General features: G+C 46.9%; 1 protein-coding gene and 1 long non-coding RNA gene across 3 annotated transcripts in view; both read left to right on the top strand.

The window, feature by feature from the left end:
* ELK3 (ETS transcription factor ELK3) overlaps nt 1-18,163 on the top strand; it is a 34,711-nt gene extending 16,548 nt beyond the window's left edge. For both annotated transcript variants that reach the window (XM_027452343.3, XM_072036354.1), the window contains 3 exons: nt 9,396-10,190; nt 13,387-13,509; nt 16,538-18,163. In XM_027452343.3, coding sequence (XP_027308144.3) covers nt 9,396-10,190; nt 13,387-13,509; nt 16,538-16,636 — 1,017 coding nt within the window. In that variant the 3' untranslated portion in view covers nt 16,637-18,163. The remainder of the gene's footprint in view (nt 1-9,395; nt 10,191-13,386; nt 13,510-16,537) is intronic.
* On the top strand, nt 6-7,731 carry LOC140002243 (uncharacterized). The gene is made up of 2 exons (XR_011808540.1): nt 6-7,121; nt 7,245-7,731. It is a non-coding gene; the product is annotated as an uncharacterized lncRNA (long non-coding RNA).
* Nucleotides 18,164-18,590: the final 427 nt, after the last annotated feature.

Below are 18,590 nucleotides of genomic sequence, written 5' to 3'. Positions count from 1 at the left end.
TAAATTTTGTTATTCTCATGCAGACTAAGAAAATAGAAACACTACCATTTAATATTTCACCTCTATGTGGACACTTTTAAAAGTTCCCCTAAGTAGTTTTTACAACAGACGATACTGCTGAAAGCAATCACGGTGAAGGTAAGAGGGCAGCCGAAAGATGCACAGGAAAACACTGCACATCTATTTCCTGGGGTGGGGGGAAGGTTTTCACCTAGGTTGACACTTACTGACGCTTTCATTTGTTTCTGTGTTTGGCTACCCAACATTTTCTGTAGCTTTTGACAACAATAAAATAACTGTTAATAACGGAGAACTGTTTGATTATTACAGCCTGCACAGGATCTTCAGGAATGCAGGGAGGTGGCAGAAAGCAGTAATGCTGTGGCAGAAATGCAGGGAGGTGGCAGAAAGCAGGCAGTGGCAGCTTTAGCATGGGGTACCACCTATGTTAGAGCAGGGAGAGGACACAAACAACCCAGCAGTATAGAGGGTGGGATGAGTTTTCAAAGTTTTCATGGGACACATCTTTTGGAACATAGATCCTGTTGCCCCATGTTTTAGGTAATCTTTCCTGAGCTTTCCAGTGGACCTTTTTTACAGTTGTATTGGATCTTAATATTTTTTAGCTGGAAATACAACATTGAAACACTTCTAGAATTATTCCGACAGTGCAGCATTACCTCACAAGAATCTCACTGTAACTCTTCATTTGTTATGCTCAGTGTTTCTAGGGTTGGGAAGTTTTCCACCGTATCATTTTAGGACAAAACGTGTTAGCTTCAACAGTAGCCTAGTTTATATGCTGCTATCACTTAATTAGCAGCAGCATATGCGAGTGAGCACTGATCTGATGTTGAACTGGATGAAAGTGCAGAATGAGAGTAGCAAGCAGAAAGACAAGCAACTGGTCAGATGATGGGGGTCAGCAGGGTACGTTTGGGTGTATTTGTCAAGGTAGCAGTTTCATGCTGAGCTCACTTTGGATGAAGACTTTATTTGCAGTAGAATGTTAAATTTACTCCCACTTGTGAATTTATCTTCAGGATATCTCAAGACAGAATAATGGAGTGTGTGCTTTAGGCTGGGTTTCTTTGTCTGATTTATCTCCCCTTGCAAAACCTATTGAATTTTGCCCCTCCTTCATGTTGACAAAAGTGGCCATGGATACATCTGTTGAGGTTTGATAGAAGTAATTTGACCCAAGGAGCAAGCACGATTTAGGCAGCAACCTTGTAACTGGCGAGCTGTGGTCATTTTCTCCTCTCAGAAGTTGGTTACAGACAGGTAGCACAGGCATACACTCAGCGCAGTGTTGCCTGTTAGAGCTCTGTTTTCAACCTCTTTTTAAAACCGAAATCTGAAATATCTTGAACATAATAATCTGAAAGTATTTAGATCAATCAATTTACTTCAGATTTCCAGAGAACGTGCCCATGCCCATAATCTAGGAGGAGTCAGTAGGGGGTACTGGTGGCTGGCACCTCTGAAAATCAAATTTGTGCAGTACTGTGGGAGTTCACAGGATCACTCTCATGAAACCATCTTTCACTTTGACGTTTAGTCCTTAGCATGAACTAAAGTGGCAACAGTATAATAAAGAATACAAATACGAGAGTAGGAAGTAAGCAGAATTTACGTTAGATTGCAACAACAGAAAGATGACTGAAAGAAATCTCTCAGACATGACAAGAAACTAGAAGGAAAAAATTGCAGAACAACTTCTGAGCTGCTAAAATATCTGCATATTCACCTTTTTCAGTTTCAGGCTCAGAACTGAGCTCAAAGTATTGTTGTCATGTATTATTTTAGTGCACTAATTCTCAAAGTGCGCAGTGGGACTAAGCGCTGTGCAGCAAGTCCAATACAAAACCAAAAACCATGTCGATTGCAAATTAACTTTGCACAATTTTCTGAGCAACATTTTTGTTCCTTGCAGTGGAATTTGGAAAAACCCTGTATGAAACTGTAAGAATTTTCATTGCAGATTTAGAGCTCTAAGTTTTGCAATAAAATGTTTTTAGTATTTTGTCTGCTGTAAGTCAGCTTTTTTCACTTAACATCTTTCAAAGGTGGCCTAACTGAGAAGGCACAAAGGGATTCAGAGAGGACACTGCAGCGGCTGTTCCAGGCAGCTGGGATGATGAATTCCTCTTCACAAAGTGCTAAAAAGCTTCTGCTCAGCATGGGGAAATCCACTTCTTTATATGACTCCAACCCCTCTGATTATAAACTTGATTGGGATCAGTGGGGACAGAGAGCCTGGTGGTGAATGAACAACACACCCAGACAAAGCCCAAATACACAGTTAGTGACTGATCGGACATTGCTTGAAAATAAGGGACAATAGAGTGTAGCGCTTGTCCTCTGAGATCTCTCTGATCTCTTCAAATCAAAGGAATGCGATGGCTCTTTACTTGAGCCTCGCTTTCTTCTTTTGTCCCTTAACCTATTTATTTTTTTTAGCCTTGTACAGATTTCAGTTGCTTGCCCACCACCACCTGCATCACAGACGCACACCTTTGTCACCTCCTTTGTCTCCACGCGTGCAGCACCTGCCGGAGGAGTGGCTGTACAGTCTCTTCACCTGGGTGCAGTGACTGCTCACTGTTCTTACATCTGCGCTCTCCTCCATCTGCTGATTTTACCTAGGTGTGGCAAAGGATTTTGGCCATTTTTCCAGGAGTTTTGCAGCCCAGTGGATACCGGGGCTCCTGGGTGGAAAGGAGGATAAGCTCTTTCTTTCCCATGTATTGTGATCTGGGCTCAAACCCCAACCCAAAAATGTTCCTGGTGCTATTTAAGAGGAAGGAGCAACTCCTTTCTGTGTGGGTTTGGCATGTTTTGTCCCACTGGCTCACAGGCAGTGCAGAAAGCTGGATTATTACGAGGGTGCAGAAGGACAGGGAGCCTGCTGCAGGTTTCAAAGTGTGCGAGACAGTGGCATAAACCAGCAAGTTATGAATCCTGTTAGGCTGGCAGGGAGTGCTCAGCAGTTGATTCAGTCTTGTTGAATCAAATCCTCTGCATTTGATTCAGTTTATGCTGCAGAGCACAGAAGGGGAGGAAGTTGAGGGGGGGAAGAAAGCCTCCGTCATTTTCCTTTCCTTTCTGCAAAACAAAAGGGGAAGGGATGGTGAAGTGAAAGAGCCTGTCTTGGACTTCCACACTCCTCTCCGCTGGGCTGTTCACTGATCTGTGGGACAACCCATGAGGAGTCTGTACTCTGAGGTAGCCTTAAGGAGCCTTCTGAGATCCTTGTCACCTCCTATGCTGCTGGCAGTGATTGATGTGTTGGCAGCCCGATGTGCTGGGGCAAATGGGATGAGCATTGCGCTGCAGTCAGGAGCAGCTGCAGGAAAGGAAAGTGGCAGAACTGTTGGACAGCACCACGTTTGGGTTGTGGCCTTGTAGCTACCGGGACATCCCTACCTATAACCCAGATGACCTGGCAGCACGTGAGTTTGAGGGAAAAGCATTGATTTTTTAGTGGTGCTGGTGGCCCACGGGATGGGCCTGTCTTTCTTGGGCTGCCCTCTGCTGCTGCATGCAGCTGACACTAAGCTCCATGGTTTTTCTTTGAAATAATTCACTGTGGAGAAATAAAAACTGATCGGGGGATAAATGGAGGTTTATAAGCTCTGCCATTTTGCTCGGGGGGAACGCTGCCTTGTTAAAATTCATCATCTGATTCATCTTGAGTTAAAAGCAAATTAATTCCAGTGCTGGAGAAAAATAACACAATTAGGGCAAGTTCCTCAGCTTGGCTTTGAAAGCAAGCATGATGTGCTGTTGAGGCTGATGGCTGGTTTTATGTTAAATTCACATATAAAACACCCCAAAAAAGGTATAGCGTGGCATGTCTCACTTGTAATTTGCTGCTGCGTTTTTGGTCACTCTAGGTATCCGTTTCCCTCTTCATTTGTTACCCAAGTTCCCCTCCCCCCTTTTTATTTAATGTATTTCCTCAATTGCCTTAACAAAGCAATGGCACAGATGGCAAATAACACTAAGGAAAGGAAGGCTTCCTGCACCATCTCTACCTACAGCTTGAGCAGCATGTCCGTCATAACACACACTGGGGACAGGCAGAATGCTCTTGTAATGCTTCCAGGCAAGGAAACCCTTCGCATATATGTTCATGCAGAGCTCTTTTTCTTGGTGTGTGAAACCAAAATACCTTTTTAAGTTGTATTAGTGCCTTTCTTATGGGTAAAGTTGCCCAGGTACTCTGTTATTTTGATAACCAAATGATAGATACCTTTTGAAGTCTCTGGAGGTTTCAGGACAGGTAAAGGTCCCCATGAATATTACAAGATAACATTACAAGAGAGAAGCTAATGAGTTTTCCCCACAAGGTGTGTGGTTTTTGTTTTTTGTTCCTTGTTTTTTTTTTTTTTTGAGGGAAGAGGGACAAAGCCAGGGAATTGCCTGCAGGTAGCCCCATTATTAGGATGTTACAGTTGTGGAAGTCAAGTCTTCAAAAATTAGGAAAGTTAAGAAATACCAAAGTCGTAGTTCTCTGCGTAACTTCAACGTTTGCATGAGTTATGCTGCATCTTTAATTACACAGTCATATATCGCTGTGACAAGCACAACAATCCAATATTTTTGCATCCTCTCTGAACAGGCTGTGGCCCTAGGCTTTATTCAATGACTGCTATTCAATCTGTCTTCTAAAGACAGAATAAATCATTTTAACTTCGGTTAATGGCTACCCTCTTATTTAGATGGGCTGGCAGCGTGATGTATAGTACATAAATAGTAAGGCTTCTTGTTTATGCTCGGTGCAGCAGAAGGCACGGAGCTTCTCAGGTGCTCAGGCTTCTGAGGTACCCGTGGCCATCCCTCCCTCCCTAACAGGTCAGAGCCCATAGCCGGGTCAGTAACTCCAATTATTAATGCCCAAGTGTGGGTGGCAGCATGGAAGATTTGTCTCGGGAAGAGGGTCTCTTGCTTGGTCTGCTTGCAAAACTTCAGGATATAAAGAAGTAGCAGAAATTATTATTTTACTTTTGCAAAGGTCTTCCCTTGAGTTAGCTCAGGGAAAAACAAGGTTTCAGTGATACAAGCAGGATGACGGCGCTAGTGTGCCAGCTACGCGTTTTGCAGTGGTACAGGTAAGAGGTATTCTGAGGAAATACTTGAAGGAACTTTAGAAAATAGCTTTATGGAGAACTGAAACGAGCTTCTTTTGAGAGTGGTAGGGGGAAATCAAGAAAGTGCTTGTGTAAAGTGACGTAAAAGTAGTTCATGGGTGCTTTCCTCAGGGAAAGAAGGGAGTAAGGAGTTCGATATGGAATAGGAGGTGGTGGGTAGAGGAGGAAACCAAAGAAACCCCCCAGAAGGAATGACAACTAGTTCTTGTTTGCTGTGAGAGGAAAGGGAAGCCTAGTGAACTGCGGAGAGAGCAGAGCACCTGCCCAAAGCTGCCAGGCAGGAGTGTGCTCTTTGCCTTCCCGGTGGGGTGAGGACAGACTGACACCCAGCTTGTGAGAGCCGTGCACTCACGAAGGTCAGTGCAGGTGCACGGTCAGCTTTCACCTGTGCCTACATCAAAAATCACAAAAAAGCATCTGGCTTATGCACGCACAGTACAATAAGTGTAAGGGCATGAAGTATGATAAGATTCTGCCTGCCTGCACATGCTGACGTGGACACGTGCCCCATTTTTTGGAGCGTTGCAGCCACAGCTACCTCCTGCCAGCTTACGTACTTCAGGCATGGGAGTGTGAATATTTCCTAGCTTCCTGCCTTGTTTTTGTGCTGTTCATGGTAATTTTGCCATTCAGAAAGAGGAGGCAATTATTCCACCCACAAGTTCTGGTAGAATCTTAATCATGTGGAAGACAGAGGGAAGACTTCATAGCCTAAATATCCCCACGATGTTGCATCCCTGCAACTCTCAGAGCCAGGGAACTTGCGACACATCCAAACGGGAGTTAGGTGCAGCAGCTCTGGCCCTTCTTCTTTCCCAAGCAGAGTCCTTTTAGCACCTAGGGACATGTTCATCCCATTCTGAAACAGATTTTGAGATCGCAGGCACCCTGACTCAGTTCCTGGGAGGAGGAGAAAGTGCCCCAATCTGTCTTCCTGCCCTGGGACCCCTTGTCAGTCTGAAGTTCAACTGGGAACTGAGTCCCAGTTACAGCTCATGCTCCTAGAAGTTCCTGCAGCCAGCAAACTTGTGAGCTAACAGGTTTGAGTGAAGCCACTAAAATCCTTGCATTGCACTGGTAGTATAGTTATGCCTTAACTCCAAGTGACTTGGACAGGGAGTAGGAGAGCTGATGAAAATAAAAACACAATAATATGATAGAGGAACTGGAGCCCGGATTGCACTGATACACAGAAAAACAGGGAAAAAGAAAAACAGAAAAAGGAAATCCAGAGGTCATGCTCTGTTGAGATGGACAAACAGTTCACGTGTATATTGGCAAAAAGGATATTCCAAAAGTAGTGCATGCACATAGTCATCACAACCCCCCCCTTGGCCACACCATAGCCTGGGCCCCAGCTCCCTGGCATGCTGGCGGGCTGGAGCCAGGCAGCGATGTGCCCAGCCGGCAGCAGCAGCCTTCAGAGCGCGGCACGATGGAGGACGGCCACCTTTGCTGTGGTCACCATTTCACAGGCTGGGACAGAGGAGGGGAAGCATAAAGGGAGCAAGGGATTAAACCCGTCAAGATGCACACAGGAGAGGGGAATTCCCAGCCCCTGCTCTCTTCCAGAGTCAGAGGGTGATCTTAAGAGGTTTTTAAGCCACCAGTTCTCCTCCATAGCAGCTGCACTGGCCTGGCAGTTGCCGTCCCCAGCAGCAGTCCTGGAGCATCCCACAGCCCTGGCCAGCAGCCCTGGCACTCGCTGCCAGCCTGCTTGTGGGTGATGTCCCTAGAAAATCCAGACAACAGCAAAAAAGGGCTAAAGGAGCACATACGCCTATTGTCCTGCTACAAAGTGGTCTAGTCTCCCTTCAAAAGCAGTCCTTAATGTAAGGAAACCTTCATTGCCTTTTTAACCCAAAGGTGGAAAAATCCCATTCATCATGATGCCCATCACCATCCTCCCTGGTGTGAACCATCTTCTGCAGCTCAGAGTGATTCTGACAGATCACGGAGGTGATGGTAAAAATAAGCTGCTTTTTACCTTCACTTCAATTATTTATCAAAAAAATTTCAAAATGACAGCAGCATTTCAGAGGCAGTTAATTAATTTGCATCTTTATTTTCTCTTACATGTTGTTGGAGATTTCCTCGGGCTCCACATTTAAGAGAAGCCTGCAAAATGCTCGAGGGGTTTGCACTTGAATCCTTTTCATCTGCAGCCATCATTAAATGGGCTCGCCGCAGGTGTATGGAGACAGAAGAGCCGTACCAAGAGACCTTCTGAAAATATAACGATATTTAATAACAATAGAGGAAGTATAAACTCACCAGCCCATTCCATTGCTTTTTATAACAATGCGCCCTTGTTTGAAGCCTGCACCAGTTGCACCCTTCGATATATTTAATCCTGTCCTTTTAGGAGTCAGCATTTTCCAAGTAGAATCTCAGTTGCCTGTGCTTGATGGAACAATGACTCCAAGGGATGGGATTATTTTAAGTTAAAGTGTATATATTAAAAGAAAAAAAAATCCAGCTAGGATGTTTCTTCTCATATGTGAATAGTTTGCAGGTTTTGTGTTTATAACGAAAAATATAAAATTGAGTTCATAAATGAAACCGCACAGAAAAAGAGTGTCCATCTAATGTTTCACCTAATTAGCACCCAAAAAAAATCTAGGTCAAGGCCAAAGCTATGGGAATTAAAGCTCATGCAAAATTAGATTCTGTGGGCTAAATATCTGTCCTGAAATTTTGGAGTGCACGGGAGGATAACCTGGGTGGGCAGATGTGAGTACAGCTCAGCTTGGAAGAGGGCAGTTTTGTGCCTTTACCCTGAGCTCACCAAATTCACTTCTCCCTGCTGCGTATTCCACTTGTAAGCTTGGGGAGCAGCTTTCGCTGTGCTGCAGCTCCTGGCCTAGGGAGAAAAGCTACATCCCAGGGCTCACTGTGGGATTCATTTTGTATTCAGGAAGGTGCCTGAATGAAGTGCCAGCATGCTCAGACAGAACAATTATGGGGTGGAGTAGTTCAGTTGAAAGACAGAAGACAATCTGATACAGAACTGCAGACTCTTCCTCGTAATCAGCCTTCATTTTGTGACAAAAAAAAAAAAAAGATGTACCTCAGGCACTGTGAACACCCAGAACTAGAACTTGTCCATATATAAATAGGGGGGATGTATTCCTTCCTTCCCTTTCCCCTTCCCCTTCCCCTTCCCCTTCCCCTTCCCCTTCCCCTTCCCCTTCCCCTTCCCCTTCCCCTTCCCCTTCCCCTTCCCCTTCCCCTTCCCCTTCCCCTTCCCCTTCCCCTTCCCCTTCCCCTTCCCCTTCCCCTTCCCCTTCCCCTTCCCCTTCCCCTTCCCCTTCTTCTTTCATTTTCTCTTCTTCTTTCATTTTCTCTTTTTCTTTTTCAATCAATACATGTTTTCTCTACTGGTCTCAGAATCTGTCGCTGAATGTAAAAAAATAGATTGTTAGGAATTATGTAAATATTTACATGCCCTTACATACGGGAAAGCACGTGTCTGTTTGCAGAGTACTAGGGGGAGGTACAGCAGGTGTGTGCCCCACAAGGGGGTCAAGTCTTGGAATGGGTTTTTAAGAGGACGCTCCCGGAGAAGCTCTGCAGCAGGGGCTTCAAGAAGAGAGAATCACAGTCGCTCCTGAAACCTCAGGAAATAGTGCTCCTTGTTTTTCTGCAGTTTCAATAGCCAGTCTAGACTGATGGAGGCCTGGAGCTAGCAGAGGGGATACGTCAGGACACAAGCGATTGCGTTTGTCATGGACGTAGCTCAGGACTGCTGAAAGAAATGCAGTCACCGTCGGTGCACGTCAGTCCTGCATGTGGGCAGGAAGGGAGGGCTGGTGATCAGAGCAGGCAGGCTGTGCTTGCTTTGTCCTTTGCAGACATTTTAGGAGAGGGTTTCATACTTCCGAGCAATGGGTCTGGGTTTTGGGAAGCACAAATGAAGGCGTTTGCCACCATGGTGAAATCAAATGGCTGAGTGGCTTGAGCCTGCAAGGTGGCAAAACTATTCTTACTGTAAAGAAATTGTTCCCAGGGTGCCCCAGATGAAGCAGGAGGAAGCCAGGCCCCAGCAGCTCTTTGTCACCTGGCGGTGGTGCCTTGTCTGGAGGAGATGGCCTCCGTGGCTGAGCAGGGGCATGGGGACGGGCCGAGGGGCCCTGCTCAGCCTGAGGCGGTCACAGTGCTCCCCTGCCCTTGTGAGACCCTTCGTGTTTGCTGCCCCCAAGATACTGATCTTCCTAGCGTCTGCTTTTGTACTTGCAGAACATCATCAAGAAGGTGATCGGACAAAAGTTCGTGTACAAGTTTGTCTCGTTCCCTGAGATTTTAAAGATGGATCCACACGCCGTGGAAATCAGCAGGGAGAGCCTTTTGCTGCAGGACAGCGACTGTAAGATGGCCGCCGAGGGCAGGGAGGCGCACAAGCACAGCTTGTCGGCACTGAAGAGCACAAGCCGCAACGAGTACATCCACTCTGGCCTCTACTCCTCGTTCACCATCAACTCTCTGCAGAACCAGCCAGACACTTACAAGCCAATCAAAACAGAAAAACTGGAGGAGAAGTCAGAAGGGAACACACCGGTCGAAGAAGTGCGGACTGTCATAAGATTTGTGACAAACAAAACAGACAAACAAGTTATGAGGCCCTTGGTGTCGTTGCCTTCCACCTCCGAAACAGCAGCTGCCTCTGCTTTTCTCAACTCGCCCGTATCAGCCAAAATCTCTTCCTTAATGCTACCAAACAGTGCCAGCATTTCATCTCCATCGTCATCTTCCTCCAGGTCGCCGTCCCTGTCTCCCACCTCGCCCCTCCCTGCGGAGCACAGGAGCCTCTTCCTTGAGTCCAGTTGCCACGACTCAGATTCCCTTGAGCCGCTGAACCTCTCCTCAGGCTCCAAGGCAAAATCGCCATCTCTTCCCCCAAAGGCTAAGAAACCCAAAGGCTTGGAAATCTCAGCCCCACCTATGGTCCTATCCAGCACTGATATCGGTTCCATTGCCCTCAACAGCCCTGCGCTTCCTTCAGGATCCCTGACTCCAGCTTTCTTCACTGCACAGGTAAGCCCTGCCAGCCTCAGGTGCTCTTGCCTGAGCCAGCTCTCCCTCAGTTTGGCCAAGGCCAGTAGCGCTAGGAGCTTGTTGTCATCTGGCAGCACACGGGGAAGAGGAAGACACAGCCCAGGTCTGAGTGGTGTGTGGAGAGCGGGTTCCTCGCAGCACCGCGCTCCCGGGGTGAGCATGAGCATGGAGAGCAGCACCACAGGGTGCCTGGGGGATGCCGAGATGGGCAGCCGCTAACACGAGCAGATCTCTTACCAAGGGAAATCAGCCTCCAGGTCTGCAAAACAAGCAGAAAAAAAGCCAGGAAGAAAAACACAACACAGGGGTTTTGTTGCTCAGAAACTGAGTGTGCGTGCTGTGGGGTGCCTGGTTAGATTTCTCTACTGTATGTTGTATCCATTCAAAAAGTGTGGCATTTTCATTAGGTTTCAAATAGGGAGCAAATTAATTGGTTTCTAAGACAGGCTTTTAAGCCAGTTTTGATTTCCAAAGTTTTACAGGTCCACAGAATACTTGCCAGAGCTGCCGTTCAGTACAGACCTACTGAATACCTGGTAGGTTATCCTGTTCTTATAAAATAGCTGTCCATTAATCATTTATTTGTGGTAATGTCAATGAGTTCTCATTTGCAAGCAAGCCTGTGGAAGAAATCTAGTAATTTAGAGGGCAAGAGGAAAATCACGTAACAGAGAGTGAGTGATCTGGTGCGTTCACCTCTTCGCTGTTCTGAGTGGTGTCGTGTGGCCTCACGGCCGTGTCCTGGGGCACCCGGTGTGCCCACAGAGTGCGATGCCCTCCCCGCAGGAGGCAGAGCAGCGACCAGCACGCTCGGCCAGCACAGCTCCTCCAGCCCGAGCTGGTTGTGGGGCAGCTCACACACCCGCAGGCCACTGAGATAGGGGCTGTGCCACAAAGGAAGAGAGATCTGTGGGCTGCTGCCTGCCATTTGTGTGCACCGCCAAGCCTCCCAGTGCTACTGTGCACAGCAGGAAGAACAGGAGTGTGGCAAACCAAAACAGAGGTGCATTGACAGGCTCGTATGGCCTCGATCTGTGGCGTAACCACAGTAAGTAGTTTGCTTGCGGGGAGCAAATTTCACAAATCCTATCAGATGCCAACTAGACACAATGACAGCGTGTTATTACAAGCTTGCTTTAATTTGTTGCTACTCCAGAACTCAGTACGATGAGTGATTTCTGTCCTCATTTTGTGATTGTTTCTTTGAACACTTTGTTTTCTCATTCATCTCTGAACCAGAGTACTTACTACTCCTCAGAGTCACAGAAGGGAATTATGCTGCTGTTGCCCTCCTTCAGAGGGCTTCAGAAAGCTTCTCATTTATCTCATTTTGCTGGTCAGGAGCAAAGCCCTCAGGTGGAGGTAGCCCTGTGGAAGAGCACCTGATTTGCACAACCAATTCAGAATAGAGAAGTGAGATCTCAGGACACTCCGCACAATGCTTGAGTGAGAAATGTCAGCTTTTCTTTTGGTTAGCTTTCAATGAGAGCTATTTAGATTTTGTTTCCTATTTGTTCCACCACTAAACCATGCTACTAAGTTCTACATCTACATCTTTCTTGAAGACCTCCAGGGGTGATGACTCAACCACTTCCCTGGGCAGCCTGTTCCAACGCCGCACAACTCTTTCAGTAAAGAAATTTCTCCTATATTTCTAATTTCAACTAACTTCTCCTAGTTGCCTTTATCTGGCAGCTGGGAGGGACAAGGAGGGCTGTGCTCACATGCAGGCTCTTGCAGAGATGTCTGGAGCTGGGAGCATCGCTGCTGAGCTTGGTCCTCTCTCTGCGCTGTTACCTCCATTTAAGCTAGTTTATAAAGAGGGTTTAAGCAGGCACTTCCTGCTGGTTTTCACATCCAGCACCAGAGGTATAGCTACGTGAGGGCAGAAAAGGAGGGATACACCAATTTCCACATGTAACTCGAGGCCAGCTGGTGCTGTGGTGTGGTTTACACTTGTTTTCCTCGGGTGGCTTTGATGCTTGCCTGATGGTGACACTGAGAACACCCCCGGAAGGCACTGTGCTCTTTTCGCATGAAATATTAACAGACTCGGAGGCTCGCTTTGGCTGGCTCTTGGCTCTGGCACAACTTGCAGATAGAAGCACAAGCAGACTTTTCCTTTCCCCATAGTACCACGTTTTTGTTGCTGCCTGGGACACAGCTGTGGTTTCTGCCGTGTGGTGCTGTATTCACGCTCCACCTGCTTCAGCACGAGGGAGATGGCAGTGCCCTTCCCCTTCACATCTCTCCCTCTGCTTTTTTTGAGATGCCTCAGAGAAATCAGCCACTTAGAGAGCAGCCAGGCTCCCAGATACCTCGGGACAGAAGCACTGGGAGGCCCTCGAGGCTTGCTGCTCCTCTTCTCTCCCTTTCTTCTCCCCTGGCGCTGTTACCCGAATTGTCTGACCCTGCTCTGAACTTGGCTGCGAGCACGTCAGAGCAGGACCGTGTATTGCTGGGCCTCTGCACAGAGCCTCGAGCGGCACAGCGGATCCCTGGGGTGCTGCTTTGCAAGTAAAACACCCGTCGTGGTCTGGAGCAGAGGTAACCTGTGCTACCTGCCGCTCTGATGCTGCTTTTCACAGCGACCCAGCAGCAGCAGCTGGTGGGCTGGGTGGTGAAGCGAGACCCCAGCTGCATTGGCCACGTGTGGGAGGCAGAGCTGGCATTTCTGGCTGGGCAGGTGACACCAGAGTGCACGACCTGCTTGCCACTCCTTGTCTACTGTCTTTTCTCTACCTATTTTAAAGGCTGCCCCAGCACACGCACCTGCTTGCTAAGTGTGTGCCCAAATTCCATTAAACGCCTTGCTGAATGGGACTGAGCTTGGTAATTGGCATTGAGATTACTGTGGAGATTAATTCATTATGCCAAATACTTTGTTCAGAACTGTCACATCACTTTCATGTTCTTCTTTGTGAAGATAAAAGTTACTCTGGGTATGGAATAATTTATGTGACTTTGAACAGGGATTTGCATGTCCTTTAACTCCACCAATTGTTTTTTGGAAGTGCTGAGAGTATCCGCAGCTCTCAGTGTGCACTGTGACATTGGAAGGCACCACCCCAGAGTTGGGAATACCCTTGGGTGCGTAGTTTTGGGGTTCTTAGTTGTTGTCAGCTGTTGTGAATGCTGCAGGGATGCATCACGGGGTGTTTTTTTTGTCTTGCAGACCCCAAATGGATTATTGCTGACCCCAAGCCCGCTGCTGTCTAGCATTCATTTCTGGAGCAGCCTCAGTCCCGTTGCTCCTCTGAGTCCTGCCAGGCTGCAGGGACCAAACACTCTGTTCCAGGTAGGTCTTCCTAATGCACGGGGTTCGTGTGTGAAAATGCATGTGGAAGAGACGTCAGGGGAACATCTCACATCTCACATTGGTCTGGAGCTTTTCAAATGGTTTGAGAAAATGCAGGAGTTGGTGGGCATATTTAAGAGAGGCCTGTTTGCTTACACCCGCTTGGCAGCACAGCCAGACCCTCCTGGACAGTGTTGGTAGTGCAACAGGAACGTACTTTTTGAATGAAGGAAACAAATAAATGCAGGACCTTAGGACGAGTGTGTAACTGAGCCCCCAGGGCTTCGGGGGGAGAGCACCATTCAGGCAGGGACTGGCCAGGAGAGCAGTGGAGCAAGGACTCTGGAAAAACCAAGATCAGTTTGGGTCTCTTACAGCAGGTGGACATAGGTTCAGTCTTCTGTCTTAATGAGATAGTTCTCTCCCAGGAAGACAGGACATTGTTGTATTTAAAGGAAGGGCACTCTGAACCTGAAGGCTCCGTTTCCAGTTCTGCTAAGTTTCCAGGTGTCCACAGACTGGCTACTTCAGCTCTCTGAGCACTACCTTTCCATGTGTAACAGGAGAAAAGCGGCGTTGTCCTCTCTTGTGGATACTGGGAGCAAAAAAAATAATCTCAGTTTTCTAGCAATGCAATAAATCAGAAAGGTATTAAATAAACAGTGATGGCTGCAGAGCTCAGGGGCAGCATTTGTTCGAGGCTGAGGAAGGGAATCATGGGGATGGTGCTAGCAGCTCCAGCTGCCACGAAACAGCTGATTCATTCGCTCACAGAAGTTATGCTGATTAGCTAATTGGCAGGAAGCACAAGAAGCTGGTGGCAGGCCACGTGGCTGCAGAAGGCAAGGAAACCCTTGGAATGAAATCCCCAAATGCTGTGACTGACCAGCACTGATACAGGAGGGGGCTGCTGCGGAGCTGAGACCTGCTTTTAGTCTCTGAACCTTGCCGGAGCCTCTGGGGCTCGGCTTGAGCTCAAGAGCTCTGCTCAGGTGGGGTGAAACATCCTTCTGCCTCCAGCGGGAGCCCTGCAGCTGCTTTTGTTTTCACCTGAGCTGAAAGAGCATTTGTTCAGCGTTAGAGGAGCCAAAATCCTGCAAGCAGCTGGAGGCTGGCGCAGCGCTGCAGCTGGGCCTGCTGACTGACACGGGGGTGAGAGCAGGCTCGGGTACGTCGTCTTCTTCCAGGTGCCTGCTGCTTTTTGTGACAGCGCCGTGCCTGGCACTGGCTGCAGCTCTTCAGCGTTGGTATTTTTGTAGTCTAAGGACCAGGATGGGATCCATCCACGTCCGCAGTCTGACTATGACCACACCTATGGGAGTGTGCTCCCTGCCTTAACGGGCCAGGAAGAGTTGTTCTGGCACTGCTGGGCACAACTACGTGGATGCTCCCTCACCGAGTCCATGGATGCTTATTAACTGCTAAAAATCCTCCTTCAGTGCTTATGAGGTGAAAGCAACCCCCAAACACCACCGCCCGTGCCCCCTTCCAGTGCTTGTGGAACGTCCCTGAACGCTGCAGCCTCCTTCACACAACTCACCTTGGAGCCCTGACCTGCCTGGAAAGCCTCCCCTTTGAAGCTGTACTGTTGTGTAATGAAACTTAATTGGATGTTTCATCATGAGCTGGAAATTACCACATAACTGGAACAGCGAGAGACCTGCGCAGAGTTGATTAATTCAAGAAAATGTGGCTGAACTTTAGCAAGTTAGCCTGAATTAAGCACTGCCACAAGAAGCTATTTTATTTGTTTCTGCCGTAGTGAGGGGTCAGCCACGTCCCAGGCCCCAAGGGCCACGGAAGCAGCAGAAAGAAGACGAGGGCAGCTGGGTTGGGGTGGAGAGCAGGGGAAGGGTGCGACTGAAACATCACCGTGGCCGGCATCTCAGCGGTGCCAGCCAGCCCCCGGCCTCGACAGACACCTGAGATCACAAAACCCTCTTTTTGATAACTTTACGAGGCACATCAGGCATGGTGTAATTTATGTGCCTCGCTCAAGAGGAATAGACTAGAAAAGCAAGAGCTCACCATCAGGTTCTGCGCTGTGATAAACGTCGGCAGAAGCGACAGCAAGGTGTCCCCAGGCCTTGTCAGGCCAAAGCCAGTCCCAGCTGCTGCTCCACTGGCTGCTGCCCAGCGCTGGGCCATGGCTGTCCCTGAAGTCAGGAGCGCTGCTCCTTGGCCCTTCTGCTCTCAGGGCTGTAGTGACCGGGAGTAAGGCCTCATGGAGTCGGCCCCAAGGCAGACGAGCGCCTATGGATGGCACAATCCCCGCCTGACGCTGCAGCAAGCCCGCTGCACCTCCCTGCCTGCTGCACCTTCCTGCCTGGCCCTTCCCCAGCCCAGACGCTGAGAGCTGTCAGCACATGCCAGGACTGCATGGGTTAGTTAGTGAGCAAATCCTCTCTGCAGAGCATGTCAGAAGTCGAGCGTTAGTACTAAAGTGCAGTATATTCTGCCTTATCTGGTCTGGCGTGGCTGGCGGACAGCCTCTTAGTGAATACTGACATAAACTGTAACTGCTTGAGAGAAATTCTCCTCATGGTTCGTGTTCACAATTGTGCTTCTTCTGTCCTAAAGCTACATCTTGACTTTCACTTTTACAAAGAGCTTTTCTGCTTAACTTCTCTGAAGGGCAGATGAAAAACATGGATTTTAATTACTGTTCTGTAGACTAAGAAACATTTTTGGAAGCAGAATGGATGGCAAACATTTCTCTCTGTGATTAACTTTCCCATCGTGATTACAGCTGTATTGTTATGTCAACTTTGATATGAAATATAGCCAATAATAGGCTCATACATCCCTGCACACTGAGAAGTTATCCAGGTTCCATCCTCTGCTTCACATTCCTGATGTCTGATGCAGGCGTTTGGTATCCATCGTACTGTACAGAAATCACAGGCCTTGAAAACATCTGGAGTCGGTTGCTAATGCTAAATGCATGTGCTTTGGGGCTGAACGCTTTGAGATAAAGACTAATTTTATTTTTTTTTTATTTTATTTTTTACCTTTTGGCCTCTTACAGTTTCCAACTCTGCTAAATGGTCACATACCAGTGCCACTCCCCAGTCTGGACGGAGCCTCCTCTCCAGTACTGCTTTCTCCAAACGCTCAGAAATCCTGATGATGCCTCATTGCGTTAAGGACTTTTTGGTGGATTTAACACTTCATTCCTATGGGCTAGTTTTTCCTGTGTCATGAGAAGGACATTGTGAAACCCTCTATTACTTTGGTTTGCACTTTTCATTACATGGATAATCTACTTTTATTATGTTAGCATTTTTTAAACAGTGTTTATATATAAAAATATATATAAATCTGTTTTGCATTAAATGAATTATAATTTTTTTTATATCATAGCTCTCAAGTGTTGAACACTTCTGTTGTTGATGAAGTACTTTTTGTAATGGATTGCAACAATGTATCTAATAAGGATGTGAAGCTTCTTTTTAATACCTTTTTCTGCATATTATGCATTGTGCTTGTGTAAACTATAACCGGCTGTGCCTTCTTTTGCATAATGTCATGTAAATGATTTATATATTTTCTAGTATTAAGATAAAAAGTTGAAAGACAAAACTAGTATTGAACAGCCCTATGGTAGTATTTCAGTATTTTCTCCACGGATAGGCTGTATGATGCAGTGTATTCATGTAACTTTGTATTAAGTGCTTTCAAATTGTATAAAAATAGCCTTATAATTTTTCTTTGCTGAAGTGAAAAACGTAATAAATGTTACAGTCAGGAGATGTATTTAGGAGTAACAAAGCCACATTTACGCCCAAATTCTTCTGTGGAGTTGCAACAGGGAGGAACTGGGCTTTGTGTATTCACAAAACATTTCCAGCATTTGAAAACACTTCTGTAGAAAAGAAGAACGTTGCTCAGAATTTATTTGGCATATACTTCTTACGAACTGTCGACATTACAGCTGGAAAGACTGCAGGTGATCTCTGTCCTCCCAGGGAATGAGGATCGTTCCCGATAGAGAATTTCCAGGTGCTTTGTTCAGTCGTGCCAAGTGCCTTCTACCATTTCCCTGGAAAGATTCTTCCAGCTACTAAAGCTGAGAAGGTCACATTTCCCCTTCCCCGAAAGCTGGAAAAGTTACAGGACTGTAAATTAATGTCTGGTGCTTGTAAGGAGGCATACTGTACATGTGGGATGTTTATGTATAAACATCTGAATTCTGGATTAAAAAACAGCACTGTGTTACCATATACTTGCAACTTGAACCTACGAGGTATGTCCTCTACCTTGAGGTGATGCTTTAGTCATCTAAATGTCAGGTTAGGATGAGGCTAGACTCCCTGGCACCACAGATTCTAATCTTGGCAGGGCTGATGCAAATCGTCCGTTTTCTGAGGTGGCTAAATTGGATTGAACGCCGTTTTACCATGTAGGTCTTTCAGATGAGACCTTCAAAAACCAAACCAAAATCAGGATCCTGTTTGCTACAGGTCATTAGAGCCTCTACTTTGTTTTCTGGCCAAGCAGCTGGTCAAAAGTCCATTCGTTTTGAAACCTATGCAGTGAGTTGTCTGCTGATTTTCTGCTTGGATGCATTTCAGTGATGATGTGTGTAGTTAATTGTAAAGTGCTTTTGGATCCTTCTACCTGAAAGGTGCTAAATAAACATTTTATTACTGCAGTTCTGATGTTGAGAAGCCGTTTTTTGGGCAGAGGTAGTCTGACAAAAGGGACCAGGAATTTTTCTCAGGCACCTGGGTTGCACAACCAAAAACGACTTCTTGGTTTCACTCGGAGTAATTAACTGACTAAAAAACTGCCATATCTGCATGGAACACCAGCGCTGATAAACAGAGCACTAAGATGCAGGACACGAGGAAAAAGAATGAAACAAATGGGAAGTCATTCACTTGATTCAGCATTTTAAGAGCTCCAAGAAGTACCATCCCATGGAGTCGAAACCAGAAGATGAGCTTAGAAAATTTATGAGTGAAGGGATATTTTACACTAAGAAAAGTCAGAATAGGTTGGAAGAAAAGGCAGCACATAACTAATGAGATTGACTAGTCTGGTGGAGGTTAAATCACGAGGGCTCGCAGGTCAAACAT

Source organism: Anas platyrhynchos, chromosome 1 (genome assembly GCF_047663525.1).
Source record: "Anas platyrhynchos isolate ZD024472 breed Pekin duck chromosome 1, IASCAAS_PekinDuck_T2T, whole genome shotgun sequence".
In the NCBI taxonomy this organism is placed as follows: Eukaryota; Metazoa; Chordata; class Aves; order Anseriformes; family Anatidae; genus Anas; species Anas platyrhynchos.
Note: the sequence above shows the minus strand (reverse complement) of the source record. Positions and strands in the feature narration are given on the sequence as shown.